Genomic DNA, 22,530 nt, shown 5'->3' with positions numbered 1-22,530 from the left:
GTCATTCACGCTTTTATTACGCTCAAACGCCGCTAGACTTCTTTTCCGTGCTCAGACGCCGCTTTCATAAATAAACAAAAGGTCGGTACCCATGATAGTTGGTACACTGCCAACTTATTTATGTTACGTCACCTCGCACGAGGATTTAGAATGGAAATGGCAGTCGTACCGGTTTCGTGTTCTAGTTGTAAGAAGAAACAAAAACAACTACCTAACAATTAAAGCAAAAATGTTTGAAAATGACACACATCATTGAAGAACTCATCGAAAAAGATGCAGTTAAATCCAAATAGTACACACCACTATGTCCATGACTATTCCTGTTGATGGAAGCTGCACATTATGGATATACGGCTCTGACACACCATAGGTAGTGAGACCCGCCGCGTTCTCAGCTTTTATTGTGATGTAATACGTGTGGTTTCCGTGAATTCCCCATTCCATGTCAGACACAGACATCGCTGTACAGTTGGCTGGTTTTGTATCAGCACAGCTAACCCCAGTCATTAACGATCTGTACTTCTGTACCTGTGTACCTCTTGGAGTATGACCTGAATAAAATGATTATAGTTCTGTGTAAAAGATTTCGCTGTTTCGCTTGATAAAAAGGTATGGAATTCATTATCGCACAATTACTGAAATATTTGGTGTCAATGTGGTGCTACGAAGTATATATTCTAATAAACTGTAAGGTGAAAATTATATTTTTAAAGTGGCAAAACATGGTACTGGTCAAAAAAGTCAATGATTCTTATTATATGAACTTTTCACTAGAGCTTACAAAACGATACCTGGTTGGTCATTTTTATCTACAACCGAGGTTTGATTGGATTACCAATGTTGATTACCAATCATATCAATTTAGAAAACATTGGTTCATGTTTATCCGATGCTCTCAAAAAGAAACATTTTTTCATATGTTTGAAACATGTCGCGGACTTTAATCACCAACAAACCGAACAAAATACATGTACAACTTAATGATAACTTCCAGATGCGTTCTAGGTGAATATAGCATTTGATTTTTTTTCTACATAGGGCCAAAAACAATTGGATTCGATTGAATATCACATTTTGGTCATTCCATTAAAACAGATGCCTCCAATCACTCATCACAAGGTCTTGCACGGCAGTTGTAAACAAAGATGGCTGACCAGAAATAGTGTCGTGACCTTTAGAAGCGGTTTGGATGTAGTGCATTATTCCATTATATGATAAAACAATTATTGACATTTCTCGATTAGTATGATGAATTAGCTAAAATTTACCAACCATCTCCTGCAGGAAAATAATAAAAACTGTATAATAATCACTCGAAGGCAAATGGAGGTGAATTCAGCGTTTATGTTTTCAAGTTTGTTGGATTGCAACCACACAGAAACTTAATGATAATTCAATCATATAATGAAGCGAATTAAACTTGTTTCCTTACCAATGGCAAATTGAAGAGAAAGAGGAAATGGATCATCCACATCAGAAAAACTTCCAACGCTCCAAAAGGCCACTAGGTAACCACTTTGATGAATGATTCTTATTGGCGGGGAAAAAGCTGGCAGTGTAGTATCAACGAAACATGGTCCGATAGACTGCACAAAATTAAAAATATTTACATCGACTTCATATCATTTACTATATGTCTTTATCGTAAAACTTATAATCTATGATGTTTAAAACTTAATGAAAATTTTATTGCAGTAAGTGATCTTAAAATTGTTTGCCACTGAGTTTGAAAATCATTAATAAAATATAAAGTACTTTTTCAACATCTTAACATCTGTTATATAAAAAAAATCGGGGGGAAATGGATCTATATGTATGTGCCACCTAATAAAAACAGCTGACACTGAATATGACATTGTTGCAAAAAATATCCGATCTATAAGGTTTTTCAAAGTACACACGTTATGATAAGTATAATTGAATCTTCATAATAAATGTTCTATAAGCTAAAGACTGATCGATAAATCAAACTTTATTACACACGTTTTACCATATCTTATTTTGTTTCAGTTGTGTCATTTCTGCATTTAAAATTTCAAGGCATTTTATGCATTAAATTTCTGTGTCAATACAACAAATATAACTATAAGTAAAACTTATACGGTACCAATTTCCACTAAGGGAAATAATCCTTAATTTTGAAAGGAATTTCTAAATTTTGTAACAGTAGTTAAATATACATCCGTATATTCAAGTTAGTAACGAAGTACTTAGCTACTGGGCTGTAGAGACCCTCGGGGACTAACAGTCCATCAGCAGAGGCCTCGACCCAGGGGTCATAATGTTAAATTTATACGGTACCAATTTTGATGCACCAGATGCGCATTTCGACAAATAATGTCTCTTCAGTGATGCTCAACCGAAATGTTTGAAATCCGAAATAACAATGAAGTTTTAGAGCTATTTTAGGGGAAACAGTGTGCTCAGAAAGTTGAGTCAAAATTCGTTCAAGGATAAGAGCTATGCGTTAGGGAGACACTATATGTGACATGAATGGGTCATTCGACAAATATCTAGACGTTGAAAAAATTATCTGTCGAAGTACTAAAACCTAGACAAAAGAGGGGAATTTTAACTCAGCGCGTATAGCGGTCATTACCTGAATGCCCTCAACGTTTGCTTTGCTGATTGTTTTAATGATGAAGTAAAAAGGTTCTCCCTCAGGTAGATCTGTGTGCATCAAGTGAGTATGACGATGTTGGTTTGTAGATCTGAAAGCCATTACATCCGGAGCTCTGCTTCCAAACACTGTTGCTAGTCCAACTTCGTAATCGTGGATGATTGTTTCATTTGCAGACCAAGAGAGAATGATCTACAAATATTGTACGGGAAAAATAGATAATGTGTTAGCAATGCTTATAGATTTGATTAATCATTCGTTATTAAATTTCTTTCATGGTCAAATATTTTCATTGATATATTTCGAAGTACTAAAACCTGGAATACTGCATAACCAATGGATGTGTATTAACTAACGAAAAAATACAAAGATTTATAAAAATGGTGATCATCCCGAATTTACATTCAAGACATAACACCATTTGAATCATCAAGGCATTAAACGCAACAGAATCGCCTCAAATTTCAAACTATATATACTGATCTTAAAGAGGTAATTGATATCCATATACCTAGTCAGTGAAAAGTTAGTATCTTTCATTTTGTACATACGTGTGATGATTTTGATAAAACAGGACTTGAAATGGCGGACGTTGTTGACGTGTTAACACAAAACACTGATCCATTCACTTGAATATAAGAACCGTTCTTGTAGTAATCAACCGGAAACATGTCAACGTCAGGTAATGGCACAGCCTTGCTCCTGATAATCAAATTACAATTATAACTTACATTTCTGAGAGCAGTTGTTATGGGACCAGAAGAAAGCAAGTTTACTTACACACAATCCGCTGTAGGCTCAGCTATTAATCTTCTGTGTCTATTTCTACTGACCACCCAATACATAGTTCTCTCTACGTCTGTCACCAAACTCTCTCTGACGTGAGCACTACTAATGTACACTTCTGACACTGTTGGTACAGTGGTAGTTACAGTGACCCCGTCAGAACACACTGGCTTCGAAGGCTCCAGAGCTCGATTGTAGGCAACAACACATACATAATATGTGCCCTCAGTGGCCACCATGTGAGTTGCATGTATTGCATATGTTTCTTTCACCTTTAAGGGAATGTATATTAAAATACTTAGGCAATAAGATTACGTATACATGAACATTTTCAAAACGGACTGAATATTTCATTTCATTAGTATTGTAAAACTTTACAATTGAATTATTGGAATCCAGCTGCAAGGCACTGGCAGGAATTGGTTCAGTACTAAAGCCATACATGTAGAACATGACACCACTCTCCTTGTCAAAGAAACCGTCCCAGTGAGCGTTCAGAGTCTTACTCTGTTGAAAGTCCACCTCATCAGTTCCTTTCAATCCATCTTGGACTGTTCCGGTATGTGGAGGTGACAAATCAATCGTTATCTGAATTGAACGACAATGTGTGAGTGCATTTGTATTTGTGTCAACGGATATCTTGAGCGGTAAATTCTAAACGGTTCTATACCTTCTTTGTGAGCACGGTGGATAAGAGGGCCTTATTTGTTGCTTTGACTTCTAAGAAATAGTCGGAATCATGTACGCCACTGTCTTTGCCATGAACGAGTCCACCATCCCTTTTCACTTCCGGTTTTACCTGAAAATGTCTATGGTATGCTCCCCAGTGGCTGGTTTGGTAGCAGTTAGGTCCCCTGCTATAGTTACTGTAATTCTGAACGCATTCTGCCATATCCTGTCAGATAGTACATATGAGTGATTGTACGTATGTATATTGAAATTTACAAAAGTTCTCCGGATAAGCCAGCTTTGCTTACCTGAGAAGATCCCTGAGAAAGCAAATCTTCATGACCATGAATGATGTTCTGCCCAGTAAAATTATCGTATAGTTTCCAATAGATACTGTCAATTCCACTGTGATAATCATACGCCAACCACTCAACGCTGTATAATATAAATAATATTATAAGATATAAATGTCGAATGCTACGATTAAGTTTAAGTTTTGAAGTAAAACAGATTACCAACATTTGACAATAAACCAATATGTTTTGTCTGTGATATCTTCACAAATTGTAATTTCTTAATGAGAGCGCTGTAGTTACACGTATAAATAATGCACGTATGAATCTTGATCAACATAGTACGTTTACTAAGTATTCTAACGGCTGAAAATTACCACAAAAATGAAAGTTGAATGTAAATATAAGACCTAAGTTTCATTTTTGAAAATACATACGAGTGTAAACCGCGATCTTCACCTCAACATACGTCATTAAGAGTATGCCGGTGTGAAGCGTAGCAGTTCATACGTTCATGTAATTTCAAAAATGAAATATAATTTAAAGAAATAGTCTCTTTATTGCATATCTAAAACCAGCCATTCATTACGTCATCTCCGTAAAGTCTTCAAGCCTGTGAACACTGATGTTCAGTCTGTCCCCGCGTGTCAACCACAGGTTTTCTATTATGGGAGGCGTAGCGTCTCGGAAGACTGTAAGCGTATCATTTAAAGTTTTATTAAAAATGTCCACTGCTACAACCGTTATCACCGCTTTGTCTCCATCCGACCAATCTAAAGTCAGTGACTCAGACTCTTTGGATATATCACTAACTGACGTCAGCTCTCTTGAATCTCTCACGCCTGATCCATCATAAACAAAGAACTCGACCTTAAAATCAACACAGCCTACAAAAAAGTGTTACAATTATATATCAAATTCTTATTTTTAAGTCTGCTGTTTGTGTGTTAAGAGCGACCGGTGGTTTTTTGTTTTTTTTTAGAACTATTGTAAATGCATGTAATATTACAAAAATACATGTTAGATAAAAATTCTGATCTGAATGCTATGTTACAATTGAATAAAGTAAATTATTATACTTTCATGTAAAATACTCGAACCTGATTGGTCGAGAAGCATTTGAAAAAACATATTGTTACCCTCTGAGAACAGAAAACACGCGCCCCAGGGTGATAGTATCTAGCAACGGGTAACAGTACTTGACAACGGGTGATATTATAAAAAATTATCACATGCGTCAAAGTTATGCGCGTACGGTTCGCCGTAGATTGCTAGACGACGTCGTTTGAGCGTTTGTAATAAACGCGAGTACCCGCATCGAAATACGAAATATCGCATGACAGTGATTGATCAAATGTCAACAGACGTAAGTTTTTCTGCTTTCCAGTTTACATAACATTCAGTATAATAAAACAAATATTGCATGTAGTTGAGGGTAACATTGAAATATTCACCCCTCGAGAAACCATTGTCAACCTCGGCTACGCCTCGGTTGACAATGGTTTTCTCGGGTTGAAAATTGTCAATGTTACCCTCAACTACATGCAATATTTATATAATACAATATTGAATCGTACCTGCGATATTGTTTACTTTTGTGATAGGCCGCCATCCTGAATAATCGTCGTATTTCTCTGAAATATGAGGATTTATTGAAACTTCATCTAGCCATTTATTATGATCATGCAATGAATTTCGAAATCTCTTCGGCCACTGGACATCGACAATAGCTGTGTTGTCAACAATCCATGTGTAGTTTGTTTTTTCTGATCCTGTTTGAACACGGGTCACCCGTAGCGGGTTGTGTGACACGTGCGAATTACTGTCATACAGAACGAGACGTCTGGTAGTCTTATAATTTCCCGCTTTGTCATAAGCTGTCAAATGGATGGAAAAAAGTCCTGCAGTTCCGGGTAATTTCAATGATTTCTGGAACGCAAAGATACAAAGTATAGTTCTAGTGAAATCACTATTGTAATTCAATTGATAGATTTGAACATAAATACATACCGATGACTCGTTTAAGTAAATTATTCCAGTTCCATTTTCTTTAAGAGGTCCATCCTCCTGCAATATGTTACCTCTGCTGGACAGTGTTTGAATCTCATAATGATACTCCTGCAATCCTGCCAAGTCATCACGCCAATCATTCCATATTATTGTAATCGAAGGCTGAAGATGATAATTTCAATAAAAGTTTGAATCTGATTTTTATTATATGTAAAACTTATACGGTACCAATTTTGATGCACCAGATGCGCATTTCGACAAATAATGTCTCTTCAGTGATGCTCAACAGAAATGTTTGAAATCCGAAATAACAATGAAGTTTAAGAGCTATTATAGGGGAAAACAGTGTGCAAAAAAAGTGGAGTCAAATTCGTCTAAGGATAAGAGCTATGCGTGAGGGAGATAATCCTTAATTTGGAAATGAATTTCTTAGAAAATGTTTACTTCATGACATTAATCACTGCTGATTTTTTATTGATAAATTTGGTCAAATACTCTATGCTGATCTTTTTACTGACAAACTTTTGCGAATCTTACATTGTTGCTATTTCATAAGACTTTAATTTTGCAAAATATGCATGTTTCTAAAAACATTTACTATAAGATAAAATAAGAAGATTTACAGTATTTATAAATCTTGCGACAAAGCTTGAAAGAAAATACTTTTCAGACAAATATGCAAAACTAAGAAAGTTCTTACTATAGAGGATTTGGGTTTGACATTCATTTTTAAAATAATTGTAACTTTAAAATCATTACAAAGGACTATAGATGACATGGACGTCATTTGGCTCCTTTAAATGCCTTTAAAGTTTATCTTTATGTAGCAAATTGATTAGTCCAGTTCAGTCATGACACTCGATCAGAACAGACTTGCCTTTAGGTAGCAGGGGACAGTTTCGCACGATAGGCCCGGTCAACTTTTTAAAAAAAATGGAAATACCCCATATTTGAAGTGATATTACATGTGTAATAAAGTGCACCGCCACGGCACATGATACGCCCGTCACATATTGTAAACAGTATAGATTGTACCCATTAAAACATTTTTTATATCACCTTAATTAAATGTCACAGTGACTTTAAAGTAGGATGCGACACACCTTCTACCTAAGATGCATTAGTTGACCAATTTTGGTGATTCTAGGTCTAATAGTTTTCAAGTTATGAGCCGGACAAGTTTTTGCCATATATGGCCATATCTTCTTAATGAAAAGTCACAGTGACCTGGTTGTAATGTGCAACACACCTTCTACCCAAGATGTATCTACAGACAAAGTTTGATGATTCTAGGCCTTGTAGTATTTAAGTTACGGGTCGGACACGAAAAAGCTAACAGACGGACGGACAGACGGATATCTTCTTAATGAAAAGTCACAGTGACCTGGTTTTAATGTGCGACACACCTTCTACCCAAGATATATCTACAGACAAAGTTTGATGATTCTAGGCCTTGTAGTATTTAAGTTACGGGTCGGACACGAAAAAGCTAACAGACGGACGGACAGACGGACAGACGGACGGACATGAACGTCATACCATAATACGTCCCGTTTTAAGACGGGCGTATAAAAATGTATAAAATAATTTTAGCTGTGTGCTTATTAAAAATGTTGATGTACAACATGTAGGTGTCACCATGATTACTAGCATAAAGATGGGTGCAAATAGGAAACTAAGACACGTGGTCAGTTGCTGAAGAAATTCCGGTGAAAACATGCATGGTCCAGCAAAAGGTCTGTAGCTGAGAGGGAAGGTGGATGGCCCCATATGAAAGGTAAATTTTTGAGAAGGGCAGATCGGGTTCTTGATTGTGCACAGTGTCTAAATCCCCATGTTTGGTACTGTAATGGTGTAGGGGTGGTGCGGATTAGCCCTAAATGAGAGAAAATCAAAGCAAAAAAGGGGAACCTGCTCAGAGCATGTTTTGTGCACCAGCACCAGTATTTATAGATTACATGTAATTTAGGGTCATAATTTATTAACTACACCAATATGAAATACAAGTATTGACATAAAAGGGAAATGTGATTTTTCACTAGTCTGTCATAATCTGACTTTGATGTATACCCCCAATCCACATGTTTCAGAACCAAAGGAACTGTCCCCTGCCACCTTATCGTCCTGAGGAAGGGATAGGCCGTCCCGAAAATTTGACATTTCAGTATTGCTCGTGTCGTTGGTCATTTTAGTGATAGATATATATTCTAAAGAAATTTTAGTACAATTGAAATCACAAACCTTTTCTCAAATCAACAAAATCAAAACGTATGACTTTTCAACACTTTACACGACCATTCTTCATGAGAAATTAAAGGAAATGCTTTTTGACATCATAGACAGTTGCTTCTTTAACAAAGGTGGAAGAAGGGCATATCTTGTTATCAGTAATTCAAAAAAGTACTTTGTTAAACACCACTCTGATTTCACGCACATGTACTCTGAAGTTGAAATGAAAAATATGTTAGAGGTCCTCATGGACAATATTTTCGCTTTGGTGATTAGGTCTTCCAACAGTTTGTTGGAATTGCCATGGACACTTAATGTGCTCCTTTATTAACTAATCAGTTTTTATATTCTTATGAAGCAGAATTCATTCAAAAAGTTTCTACATGAGAAATGAGAAGAAAAATATCTTCCTGTGGCCCTCAATTCAATATTTAAATTTACAGACGTATCGCAACTTTCTATCTATTAACAATAATCATTTTCATTCATATGTCGATTCGATATATCCCTGTGAACTCGAAATGAAAGGCGCCATAGAGTATTCCATATATGCTTCATACTTTGATATTATATTGAACATAGATGTTAACGGTAAACTAACATCTCAACTGTATGACAAATGGGATGCCTTCAGTTTCTCCGTCGTCAACTTCCAATATTTACGATTATGTAGAAATATTCCATTAACCTACGTACGGTGTTTATGTCTCTCAATTGATTCGTCACCCAAGAGTTTGTTCTGCGTATGATCAGTTTTTAAAAGTTGATGTTACAGGGTAGTCAACAGTCTCATTCAAATTCAGCATTTCTCAAATTCCATGGTCGTTATAACCATCTAGTTTACCAATACAACCTGGGTCAAATGCCGTGTGACGATTGTTAGGCTGCTCTTGGCACATTGATTTTGACTACAGATTACTTCGTTTATCTGATCGAGATATAAAGCTCATGACGGGTGTGACCGATCGACAGGGAATGCTTACTTCTCCTAGGCACATGATCCCACCTCTGGTATGTCCAAAGGTCCGTGTTTGATCCTTTAATTTTGTATTTTTTTTATGGATTTATGAGATTGATTACATTTATCGTCACTTGTTCATATGATATATTTCCTAGATTATTCAAATTTTGAATACAAAGTGCTTATCATGTTTTACCCTTCCCCTTTCTACAAATATATCACGACATTGTGTACAGATTCGTGTGGTTGCTATTGTTCTACGATACCTCAAAGTTGGGATATTCATCTTGTTCATAAGGTACTGCATCAAATTAATTCAAGCACTTAACACGTTTGTTCAAAATTACGATCGACAATAGCCTTTTCCATTTCTAATGTTAGGACATGTCACACCAGAATTTAACTTTGAAAAATGTAATTCAAACATTGCATTACACATCAACTTTTGTGCCTATATCATATATACTCTTTCAGCAATGCACAATGGCAATTTAAATGAGTGACTGTGGCATCTACAAACTTACATCTTCAGTTAGATCAGGAACTGAAAGTGGATCTTTACAGTCGCTATTTGTTTCCGCATACTCTACACAATGATAAGGATCAACAAAGTCCCAACGGAAAACATATTGCAAAGTTTTGGTTGTTCCAATCAAATAATGAGTTTCATTCACTTCCCTTTCCCTATTTTCCATAACAAGATGTCCTCCAATTTTGGCCTGTATTGTGAATGTTAATCTAAAACAAAATAAATGTATATGGTTATTATACAAATAAAGGAATCTAGTTAAGGTAGATAAATAGTATATACCGGTACATTGTCTACGTTTTATTATGTGGAATCCGGGTAGTCATAAGCTTGTGATTGAGAGAAGCCAGACAGTCTCATTGCCTTCGATTGGATATAGTTTGTCAATAGAAGAAATTCCTTAGGGTATACGATTTATAAAGTATACAGTATACTATGGTGAGAATACGTACGTGTCTCCTGTGCTGAAGTTGAATGGTTTGGATTCAGATTCCAGAATAAATACTTTGTTACATCCTAAAGACGATGTTGCCGGTGTGGCACTGGACGCCTGGGAACATTCGTGTAGATCGATTTTCTGATTCGTTCTAGGAACTGCAATTATATCAATTTCGATTATCACTGTTAAAAATGATGCATATCGCGTAACATTTCGTATCTTTATCATTTTTATAATTGCAGTTTTTTTTCTCATGGTGAAATTGTAATAGTTATTGATATGGTGGAAGTTTTGAAACCTGTAAGGTTTTTTCTCTTTATTGTACTTTGACTTTAATAGAATAACAATCAAATATGCATGTCTTCTATTCCGTAGTTGCTTAAAGTAGTATAAAGATGGCAGCCAACTAAATAAAGCTTGAAGCATTCAAGATGGAAATACATGTTTAGAAGGTCAATTTTTGATATTCTATCATCATCCATCATTTCTTTTATTTCATTATTAACTGAGTAAAAACAGGATTAAAGTCTGCTGTATTACCGTATGTCACATTGAAAACCGGATCCACTGTGGAATTTGACTCTATCGACGAGTTGGTTGTGTCTGTTATATTAACACTAGTCTTTAAGACATCCCAAACAGTGTATGTATAATTAAGAGTGGTAGAAGCTTCTATGATGCCGTAGATAAACTGTTTTATATAGTGAGATTCATTTGTGGGTAGTCGTTCCTTGATTACGTATTTAGCGTTCCACTCGGTTTCTGCCAGATTCCAGTTTTTGTAATTAGACCACACAACAGGATGAGGCCCTGGATCCACGGAATGGGACGGATTCGTCAACACATAGTGATTGTGCCTTAGCTTGAAAAGGTTATCAAGAATGTCCGCATATTCTGTCACTGTAAAAAATATGACAGATTATAAATTATGAAAAATAAAATTCTAGAGGTGTAGAATTATCATGAATATAGCAGGATTATACAATATTGGTAATAACGGGATATCATTGATGGAAAAATCAAACCCGAACTGTAACACAGCAGCTTTTGTGAAGGTTTGGGTTGATATTGTTTTAGCGCCATTAATTAAATACTATTGATTACTTTGTTCACAATGCTTTCCAGTAAATCCTCGAGTACAGTTGCATTTGTCTGCAAGCTCGCCCTCACAGTAACCAGGGTAGCACCTGGTGCTGTCTGTCCGCCAGGAACAGGCCTCTAAAATCAGATATAGTTTTGTTTACTAAAGGCATAAAATTTTCGTGACGGAAATAATAGATTTTTCACAAAAATATTTAGGGTTATCATTTTTAGTTGTAGTTCTTAACTTAATGTAAAGCTTTTGAATAATACCATATTCAAATTGATATTTTAAAGCGAATGTAAAAGTCTCATTTCATTTAATGTGGAAAGATAAAAGATACAGTCACTGGACTTACTTAAAGAAATCTTGGTATGTTTAGAAAAACATTACACATTATTTGTTATACTTCTCACATACGTAGACACTGTTTTCTATCATCAGTTCTAACATAGGCTCTGTGATATGGAATATCCATAACAACTCCTTCGCAGTTGGCACAAATTGTTGAATCAGCAGTGGCATCGCAGTGCATTTCCAAACAATGTGGTATAGATGGACAAGCTTGATGGTAAAGTAATTTCAATAATCATGCCATTAGTACGTTTTTCATGAAATAAAGATCTTTCGAAAGAGAAAATCAGCAATAAGATGTAAGACGTATATAATTTGATTTAAACAATGAAATGTTTTTTGTTTTATCGGTTGATGAAGGTAGCAAGCTTTGCAAAAAATACTAATCCGCGTTAGCGAGTTATACAAAAAAAGTCTGCCATGATTGCTAACTTCATCACCCGATAAAACAATGAAGAAATAATGTTCATTGTTAATATTTTTGTGTACTGTTTAAAAAAATAAAAACTAGATTCAAGTACCAAATTATAACATCGTTGACCCATTCGTTACTTTAAACACGATCAATATTTACGTGGACAGATGGCATTAAAAACTGGATCTAACTAGTTTGAAACAAACATGAATTCATTTTTGAGGATAAAAACAATGACAATTTCAAAGGAAATAAGAGAAAGATTCATTGAATGTTACATGATGACGACAGATAGTATAACTAAGGTGTGTTTTACTAAACCTGTCAAAGGAACATTTCGCAACATGTAATAAAAATCCCATTATAGATAAAGACTCCGTAGTAAGTTTGATCCCTTTTTGCTGTTTTATCGTTTAATATACAATTTAATTTGCCACTGAGAAAAAGATGTGAAGAAAGAAGAATATCTATATGAGAAATTATAATACCTGTACATCTCCAGCCGTTGTTGTAGTAATATTTGTTGCATTTGGTACAAACTCCCGGATAATTACATTCGCCGTTTGATTCTATCCATTTCAGACCATGTTTCGTGGCGACATACTGTGCTTGATCACAAGCACCTCTGGGAGTTATATTCCCGCCACATATTGCTATATTCAAAAGAATTGATATCAATACATATCAGTCACACAAAAAAACAACTACCTACATTATTGTCGACCTCTGTACATTCAACCGTTCAGAATTGCATTATCTAGTTGGTATACTTGATATTACATACGCCATGTCCACTAAGGTTTTCTCATCCGCAATACCCTTGGGTTTACGAGCCCACATTTGCATCAAACTTGGTCGTGGTGGTGGAAAATACCGGGAATCAAAGTGATTTACGTTGTAAAATGTCGGATAGTTTTTTTAAGGGGGGGGGGGCTTTTGTTCTTAAAAATGTTGATATAAAGGTTTTTTATTCTTATAAAAGGCACGAAAATGATTTTGTACTTTAGTTTAATTCATCGGGATATTTGTGCTCGTGGTGGGTGTGACCGGTCTACGAGGGGTGCTTGTTCCTCCTGGGCACCTGGCTCCATCTCTGGTGTATACAGGGATCCGTGTTTGCCCAACTCTCTGTTTTGTATTGCTTGTGGGAGTTATGGGGTTGATCACTATTCGTTACCTTTACCTTTCATATAACTGTTGTCCATGTCCCAGTGAAGAAGCCTTTCGTGTACCTTAATTCAAGGAAGTATGTGCAAGTTTCTAATTTGCATTTATGTGACAAAATAAACTCTAATTTGTGGAAGAATAAACCATGTGAAAGGTGAAGATAACGAACAGTGATCAATCTCATAATTCCCACAAGCAATAAAAAATAGATAGTTGGGCAACCACGGGCACCCTATATGGAATCGGTGCCTAGGAGGAGTAAGCATCCCCTGTCGACCGGTCACACCCGCCGTCAGCTCTATATCTTAATCAGATAAATGAATTTATCCGTAGTTAAAATCAGTGTGCCAAGAACGGCCTAGCAATCCGTATGAAACATGTCAGACAGCATTTGATACAACGATAGGTTTTATAGGCAAACTAGATCGTTATTATGACCCTAGAATTTGCAAAATACTAACTGCTGTCATTAGCTTGCCTCGATTTAAAAAAAAACTGAGCATACGCAGAACAAGCTCTTGCGTATGGAATCAGTTGAGAGATATAAACATGACACACAGGTGATAATGGAATATTGCTACATAAATATGGGAAGTTTACTATGGAGAAGGTGAAATCATCCCGGAGTAGGTGAAAACATCCCGGTTGCCATAAAGTTGAGTTGTTCATTAGCCGTTGATATCTACTTTCAATAAAATGTCTAAGAATGAAGCAGAAATGGAAGACTCTGAGGTGTCTTTCATTTCGAGGTCACAGGGATATATCGAATCGGCATATTAATCAAAGTTATTATTCTTATTGGATAAAACGTCGTCGATATATCTAAATGTTGAATTGAAGGCCACAGCAAGATATTTTTTGAATTTATTTTGAAGCTAACAAAGAACACAATTCGTATCCATGGGGATTGCAACAAACTGTTAGAAGACCTTTACCACCGAATACTACAAAGATATTGTCAATGAGAAACTCTAGCATATTTTTTCAACTTCAGAATACTTGCGCGTGGAATCAAAGTGGTGTTTAACGAAGTGATTTTTTGCATGACCGATCACTAGATATTAATATTTTCGTTTTTGTTGCAGAAGCAACTGTCTGAGATGATAATCTAGTTTTTAATTTATCGTGAGGAATGGTCGTGCAAAGTTGTATGGTCGTTGATTTGAGAAATGTTTTGCGATTTCAAGTTTACTAAAGGTTCTTTAGAATTTTTTAGAATCCACATTTGATTTACACCATTTATGGCACATGTAGTCGCACAGTACGTTGCAGTTTCTCCTTCACACCTGTTAATATTTTCGTGAGGAACAAAGATAGGGGTGTGGTAGAACATTTGCTGGACCCAGCAATGTATCTTTGTAAGGGCTTTTATGTAGTTTAGGAATCCAGTATAGGTACGGTAACTCATATTCTTCCGACCCATTGACTGGGATGCATGGTCTTGAAGATGTTCATCTTTTGAAAAGGCAGTTGGAGTATAAGTAAGATTACGAAAAGTGGAATTAATGCCAAGTTCGTATAAAATACAGTTGTAATAATGAGCATTACAAATAAATAAAATGTTACAAGCTTTGTTAGCTGGAACCAAATCATATTCCTCATGTAACATATCTAATTCTTTTATCACTTCTGGTTTACTAAACACAGAAGGATATGTGGTACGTATTTTTGTTTTAATATGCCCAATACGGGATTTTAATATTCGTCTTACACTTTTTAATCCATTCTGACAATGTATGAAATTCTTTTTTTCAAATTTAGCCCATCGTCCTGCATAACATTGGGCATAATTCATAATAGAGATGAAGCTCTGTCGTGAATTGAATTACCGTAGTTCTCTGTATTTAGCGCCTTTTAGAATATGTGATTTGAGGTCATTTGATGTCTTTTCAGTCAAATATAACTTACCATTACTATTGTACATATTGTATATTTTACATCTTGCACAGATCAGAAGTCAACTGTGCTTTCTGAATTTTCCGTATTACTTCATAATGTTATATCATGATGTCACAATAAATTAAGGCGTAAATATAGTTTGGGGCCTTTGATGAATGAATGAAGATAATGGGCAGTGATCAATCTCATAACTCCTATAAGCAATATAAAATATAAAGTTGGGCAAACACGGACCCCTGGATATACCAGAAGTAGGATCATGTAAATTGTTGATAAAATCATTCTCTACCCAGGGTTCCGTGAAGCTTTCGTAACACGCCTTCTGCTGAGAGAATGTTGGTAAATATGTAACTAAGCGATTGAGGTTGAAATGAAACCGGTTGAGTTATCTTGTATTTGGGCAGTCAAAATTTGTTAAGGGTTTTTTCTCCGAAAATCCAGGACCAAATTGCTTTATTAAAAAACCAATATATACATCGATACCCACTTTCGCTCCTACTTGGCCTTGAATACAGTCTTTTAACATAAACAGAGAGGAAGAGAAAGATATATCTACCCAAATTAAAGATTGTCATGTTCATTTAAGAGATATTTTGATGATTCCTTTTCAGATCTCATGTGCTCGATCTCAAAATGCTCCGTAAAAAATTGTAAATCTTGTGATATACTGATCACTAGAAATTCATGTAGTACTAACCTCACCTGACGTAGTTTCTGTACAAAAATTTGATAAAAAGATCATTTGACTTGTAAATTTTCTAATGTTGTCTACGCTATTCAGTGTAACCTATGTGGCTTGATTTATGTGGGAGAAACTAAAAATTTACTTAATAAAAGAATATTGGGGCACAGGTGTCAAATAAATAATGCTGGTAACCAACTTCTTTCATGCATTTTAATTCACCGGACCACTCCATCTTGCCCATGAAGGTCAGGAGTTTGGGAAAAAACTATCATCAATCAAATAGTCCAGCATTAAGCACTCCTTTTCGTACACAACGAGAAAATCACTGGATCAGGACCCTGAATGCAATGATAATGTATATAATGTGGGAAATTGGACTAGTCCACAAGGAAATAACGTGAATGACTCTTTTCCAATATTCAAAGACGGACACACAGTCATGGACGTTCATTTAAAAGACCAAATGAAATATAAGTCTTATTCAGAGTTTTACATGGTATTTCAAGAAACCACAGCTAGTCTATACTTGGATTTTTCAACACCTGAATATAGACTGAACTCTATGATTATGGATGTTGCCAATTACAGGCCCTTTAAAACAACACGGGTCATGGATGATATTACTTCCAAATCATGCCGTCAGTTCCTTAAGCTCAAATTTACAAACAAAGGAATAGATGCCGTCACCACAAGCATCATTCTTCGTCATAAAAGGGTTCAGTCGTGTATTCCAACTTATTTCAACTTCAAGTCCATACCTAGTATTTCCTACAAGTATACTTCTACTATTGCACCCAAACCTTTTAATAATAATCAAACTTTGCAGTACCTAGATATTGACCATTTTATACTTACTCCACCTATATGTTTTCGTTCGTCGTCTTCTTTCAACTATAGTCCAGCTGGACTTGTCATTACTGGTGATGTTGATATAGTTGAAAATGAGGACCTCAAATCAAATATTCTAATAGGTCCTAAATACAAAGAACCTTGGTCTTTCAATTGCTTCATCTCTATTATGAATTTTGTCGAAGATTTTTCCAGACGATAGGATAAATATCAAAGAGAATCTTCTTTGCTCCTCACGAGAATATTAACAGCTGTGAAAGAGAAACTTCAAACGTACTGTGCGACTACATATGCCAGAAGTGGTGTTAAGCAAATGTGGATTCTAAAAAATTCTAAAGAACTTTTAGTAAACTTAAAATTGCAAAACATTTCCAAAATTAATAACATCAAAACCTATGACTTTTCAACACTTTACACAACTATTTCTCAAGATAAACTAATTACTAGAGTTTTTGATATCATAGACATTTGTTTCAACAAAAATCGAAAATGCAAATATTCATATCTTGTGATCAGTCATCCAAAAAATTACTTTGTTAAACATCACTCTCATTCCACGAACAAGTACTCTGAAGTTGAAATAGAAAATAGGCTAGAGTTCCTCGTTGACAATATCTTCGTGGTCTTTGGTAATTAAGTCTTCCAACAGTCTGTTGGAATTCCCATGGGCACGAATTGTGCTGCTTTGTTAGCTGACCTGTTTCTATATTCATGTGAAGCAGAATTTATTCAAAAACTTCTACGTGAGAAGAAACAATCTCTTGCTGTGGCCTTCAATTCAATATATATATATATATATATATATATATATATATATATATATATCGACGACGTTTTGTCTATTAACAATAATAACTTTCATCAATATGTCGATTTGATATATCCTAGTGAACTCGAAATAAAAGACACCACAGTCGTCCACTTCTGCGTCATACTTAGATATTTTATTGAAAGTAGACATTAACGGCAAACTAACAACTCAACTGTATGACAAACGGGGTGATTTCAGCTTCTCCATCGTCGACCTTCCATATTTATGTAGCAATATTCTATTATCACATGCATATGGTGTTTATATCTCTCAACTGATTCGATACGCAAGAGCTTGTTCTGTGTATGGTTAGTTTTTAAATCACGCGTAGCCATTGACAAACAAGTTGATGGTACAGGGGTTTCAACAGTCTCGATTGAAGTCAGCATTTCGCAGATTCTATGGTCGTTATAACGATCAACTTATTATTGGGTCAAATGCTGTCTGACGTGTTTCATACCGATTCTCAGGCCGTTCTTGGCACACTGATTTTGACTGCGGATAACTCCATTTACCTGATCAGGACATGGGGCTCACGGCGGGTGTGACCGGTCAACAGGGGATGCTTACTCCTCCTAGGCACCTGATCCCACCTCTGGTGTGTCCAGGGGTCCGTGTTTGCCCAACTATCTATTTTGTATTGCTTGTAGGAGTTATGAGATTGATCACTGTTCGTTGTCTTCACCTTTTATATCATCGAACACCTGTAATTAAAGAGTTTACTTTACCATAACAGCACGTGTTCCCAGCATACGTGGTCCATCCGGCGGCGCACCTCTGTCCTTTAACTTCTTTATTTCTTAAGAAAAACAGAATTCATTAAGTAAGAATGGTTCTGGTTACACATTTATATAAGGGTGTTCGCTCATCAGTTGATAATAGTCGTAATAATTTAGCAACTGCAGTTTTGATATATTACAAAATCGCACATAAAGCGAAGGCCTACAACTTAACGGTGCTACGATGTAAAATTTAAAACAAAATTAATGGCCTTTGGGTTGTCAATAATTGTAAATAATGACATAAAATGTCTTTTCTGTGATGAATAGTACTTGGAAGCTCATGTAAACCGTGCATTTTCTCCAAGTACAAATTGTTTTGACTAATTAGATGATTTTTAATATTTAGAATGTATGGTATATATTTTAGAAGAGAATTCCATAAAAAGAACTGTGATGAAAGAGATTTGAGTTTATTCAATAATCCTATTCATTACCTTGATTTTTTACATCTCCACCAGTTTCTCCAAGAACCACAACGTTCGTAGTAATACGTTTTCGTATAATAGGTATATCTCTCAACGTGACAACTGTAATCAGAAGACAATATCTATAAACACATTTACTGAATCGAATTTTTGCAAGTAACCTTTCTATACATCACAGTAGAAAAAAGTATCTTTGATAACAAGTTAACTGACACAGTTAATGCATTTCTCTTTCCGGTGGGCAGTGATAACTTTTCTTCATAGTTCATACAGCTTAATAATTTTTGCTACAGAAAATATTATTTTCCTCACATTTCTTGATATGTAACAATATTACTGTGGTAATGATTCGGAAAATTTACAGAAAATGTAGGTTTCAAACATAGAATGTATAATATTGAATTTATTGAAGGTTGCTAATGAAAATATGGTAAAATTGTAATTTGATATCCTTAATTTAATTGTTCGTGGCGTAGGTCATATATATATATATATATATATATATATATATATATATATGTGTGTGTGTGTGTGTGTGTGTGTGTGTGTGTGTGTGTGTGTGTGTGTGAAAGGTGAAGATAACGAACAGTGATCAATCTCATAACTCCTACAAGCAATACAAAATAAATAGTTGGGCAAACACGGACCTCTGGACACACCAGAGGTGGGATGAGGTGCCTAAGAGGAGTAAGCATCCCCTGTCGACCGGTCACACCCACCATGAACCCTATATCCTATTCAGGTAAACGGAGTTATCTGCAGTCAATATATATATATATACTAAAATGATGAATGACACGTATAAGATATCCTGATCAGGTAAACGGAGCAGCAAGAGCCCCCAGCAGACCAACCCTGCTCGTCTTGATCAAATAAATGGGATGATCCGTAGTTAAAATAAGTATTTAAAGGGACTGGTTCACGATTTTTGAATATTTTTTGTTTTTCATTTTTGATGTTAAACATTAAAAATATAACTGATTTAATGCTGACAGCCAAATTTTTTACCTTCTGAACGCAAGAATAATAGCAATATTTTAGCCTTAAATCTGTGTTATGTAAACAAAGACTCGAGGCTTTTCATGTATACAAACACCCCAGTGAAATGCTAATTTTGTAATATAAAGCATCTTAACTTTGCATACTCACAAATTTTAACTTTTAGATGACACATCTTACCCATTATCTGTTGAGTTGACTACAGATTACTCCGTTTACCTCATCAAGATATAGGACTCAAGGTAAATGTGACCGGTCGACAGGGGATGCTTACCCCTCCTAGGCACCTGATCCCATCTCTGGTGTGTCCAGGGGTCCGTGTTTTTCTTACTCTTATTTTTTGCATTCTTTCCAGGATTTGTGAGATTGATCTTTGTTCGTTATCTTCCCTTTTTATTGTGGGCTGTATTGATGATTACATGTATCATGTATTTTGAAATATTGAAAATTGTACAAAACCTATTTCCTAGTTAGAACATCTGAAAATATGTAAATAGTCTATGAACAAGGTTAATATGAAGATGTTTTTTTCATTTCATTGACCAATTTCAAATCAAACAAGTGTTCATTCATTAGATTTTAAGTTTAACAATTCTTTTTAGCTAGAGGGACACGTACAATTCCTGATCATGTTCCAATGGAAACCAAACCAAAATAAAGATCATCAATTAATCTAGTTTTGGAAAATAATTCTTTTTAATTTCTAAAATGAACATCGATGAAAATGAAACCGATTGACATATTTGTTACCATGGTAACATTTGCAATGACCCATCTTCCCTACAGATTTTTAAAAATGATATTGGATACAAATTCTTAGGTATGACTATATACGCAATATTCTTATAGAAAGGGACCAGGAATATTTACTTCGGTATAAAGATTGAAAGATTCATACAGTTAGCATGACAACAAAGCTATATATCAAAAGTAATTTTAGTCAAATTTCCTACCTTCTACTGTATGTCATTTCCCATGATGAAGCAAATAAAAGAAGAACCCATAACTTCATCGCCATGTTGATCACTGAATAAGAAGGCTAGAAGTTTAAAAATAATTAAGATTTTAAAGAGCACTTCAAAAATCTTCCTGGTTCTGACATGCTTTGTAGCCTAACATATTTTGTTAAATACCGCGTGTACGCTTATTTCTATATAAGTAAGTCTTATAAAGTAATCAAGCACCTTATTCTAAGTTACCTGATGCTTTCCTTCTTATAAAGTAATCAAGCACCTTATTCTAAGTTACCTGATGCTTTCCTTCTTATAAAGTAATCAAGCACCTTATTCTAAGTTACCTGATGCTTTCCTTCTTATAAAGTAATCAAGCACCTTATTCTAAGTTACCTGATGCTTTCCTTCTTGTAAAGTAATCAAGCACCTTATTCTAAGTTACCTGATGCTTTCCTTCTTATAAAGTAATCAAGCACCTTATTCTAAGTTACCTGATGCTTTCCTTCTTATAAAGTAATCAAGCACCTTATTCTAAGTTACCTGATGCTTTCCTTCTTATAAAGTAATCAAGCACCTTATTCTAAGTTACCTGATGCTTTCCTTCTTATAAAGTAATCAAGCACCTTATTCTAAGCTACCTGATGCTTTCCTTCTTCTATCACAATCTACTAAATATCAAGGTATATATTTTGAGTGTGTCGTTATAAATGCACATTTAAGACTTGGTCTATCAGTTTTAGGTTCCGCATATATGCGCCCCATAATTCAATTAATGTATAGATAATAGTTTTACGGGAACGTGTATCAATAACTAATTTTAAAAAATAAAGATCGACATTGTCGCCAAGTAAAAAGGGAACAGTTCCTAACAATTGATATTATTCACTCACCTTGGCATGGAAATGTCTATCTGGCCTGAAGCTATTGGAATGCGAACTGATGCCCGCAAATTTCCTCTCTAGTTTCGTGGATCAGTATAACTTGCTGGAAGCTGGAAAAGTCGTGATCATAAAGGATGTTGGTATCTTAACAAGGTCAAATGCGCTACAAATAACAAGGTCAAATGGACTACAAATAACAAGGTCAAATGCACTACAAATATTAAGTTTAAATGGACTACAAATAACAAAGTCAAATGGACTACAAAAATAGTTTTCTGAACATCATACCTAACAATAGAATGCTTATAAATGTACATAGAACTTGAAAGAAAAATGTAAATAATAATGATAATAATATTTTAGCTGTTTTTCTTTAAAAGTATTGACTGATTACAGCGGAAAGGTGCTCTTTTTAATTCAAAGCAAAAACTGCACAATACTAAGCATTTCATTGACTAATCTTCTCAAATAGATGTCTGGAAAATTCCAAATAAGAAGACTAAAAGTTGTGTTGTTTTGCAAACTGAACAAACGTTGGATTAAACGATTCATTGTATAATACTAGTAAATGTTGATATTTTAGAAATTCATAGAGAATTTTGCAGATTGATGATTTCAATTTTAATTTCCTTTCATGGCTCTCATTCTGACCTGAAACAAATTAATAACTTTTTGAACAGGTAAATACCCTGG

At 35.1% G+C, this 22,530-nt stretch overlaps 1 protein-coding gene across 1 annotated transcript in view; it reads right to left on the bottom strand.

The window, feature by feature from the left end:
- Positions 1-21,933, bottom strand: part of LOC125675332 (uncharacterized) — a 42,976-nt gene extending 21,043 nt beyond the window's left edge. The window contains exons 1-22 of the mRNA XM_056159797.1: positions 21,847-21,933; positions 21,595-21,624; positions 20,957-21,029; positions 19,014-19,106; positions 18,526-18,596; positions 12,875-13,039; positions 12,038-12,181; positions 11,641-11,754; positions 11,077-11,436; positions 10,550-10,691; positions 10,093-10,306; positions 6,379-6,540; positions 5,946-6,297; positions 4,958-5,255; positions 4,384-4,510; positions 4,077-4,301; positions 3,785-3,994; positions 3,401-3,678; positions 3,172-3,322; positions 2,600-2,812; positions 1,433-1,586; positions 301-551 (exon numbers count right to left, since the gene is read on the bottom strand). Of these exons, the coding sequence (XP_056015772.1) occupies positions 301-551; positions 1,433-1,586; positions 2,600-2,812; positions 3,172-3,322; positions 3,401-3,678; positions 3,785-3,994; positions 4,077-4,301; positions 4,384-4,510; positions 4,958-5,255; positions 5,946-6,297; positions 6,379-6,540; positions 10,093-10,306; positions 10,550-10,691; positions 11,077-11,436; positions 11,641-11,754; positions 12,038-12,181; positions 12,875-13,039; positions 18,526-18,596; positions 19,014-19,106; positions 20,957-21,021 (3,789 nt within the window). The 5' untranslated portion in view covers positions 21,022-21,029; positions 21,595-21,624; positions 21,847-21,933. The remainder of the gene's footprint in view (positions 1-300; positions 552-1,432; positions 1,587-2,599; positions 2,813-3,171; positions 3,323-3,400; positions 3,679-3,784; positions 3,995-4,076; positions 4,302-4,383; positions 4,511-4,957; positions 5,256-5,945; positions 6,298-6,378; positions 6,541-10,092; positions 10,307-10,549; positions 10,692-11,076; positions 11,437-11,640; positions 11,755-12,037; positions 12,182-12,874; positions 13,040-18,525; positions 18,597-19,013; positions 19,107-20,956; positions 21,030-21,594; positions 21,625-21,846) is intronic.
- Between the last annotated feature and the right edge of the window lie 597 nt (positions 21,934-22,530).

This window comes from Ostrea edulis, chromosome 3, assembly GCF_947568905.1.
Source record: "Ostrea edulis chromosome 3, xbOstEdul1.1, whole genome shotgun sequence".
Lineage (NCBI taxonomy): Eukaryota > Metazoa > Mollusca > Bivalvia > Ostreida > Ostreidae > Ostrea > Ostrea edulis.
The sequence above is the reverse complement of the archived record's forward strand: the minus strand, read 5'-3'. Positions and strand labels throughout refer to the sequence as shown.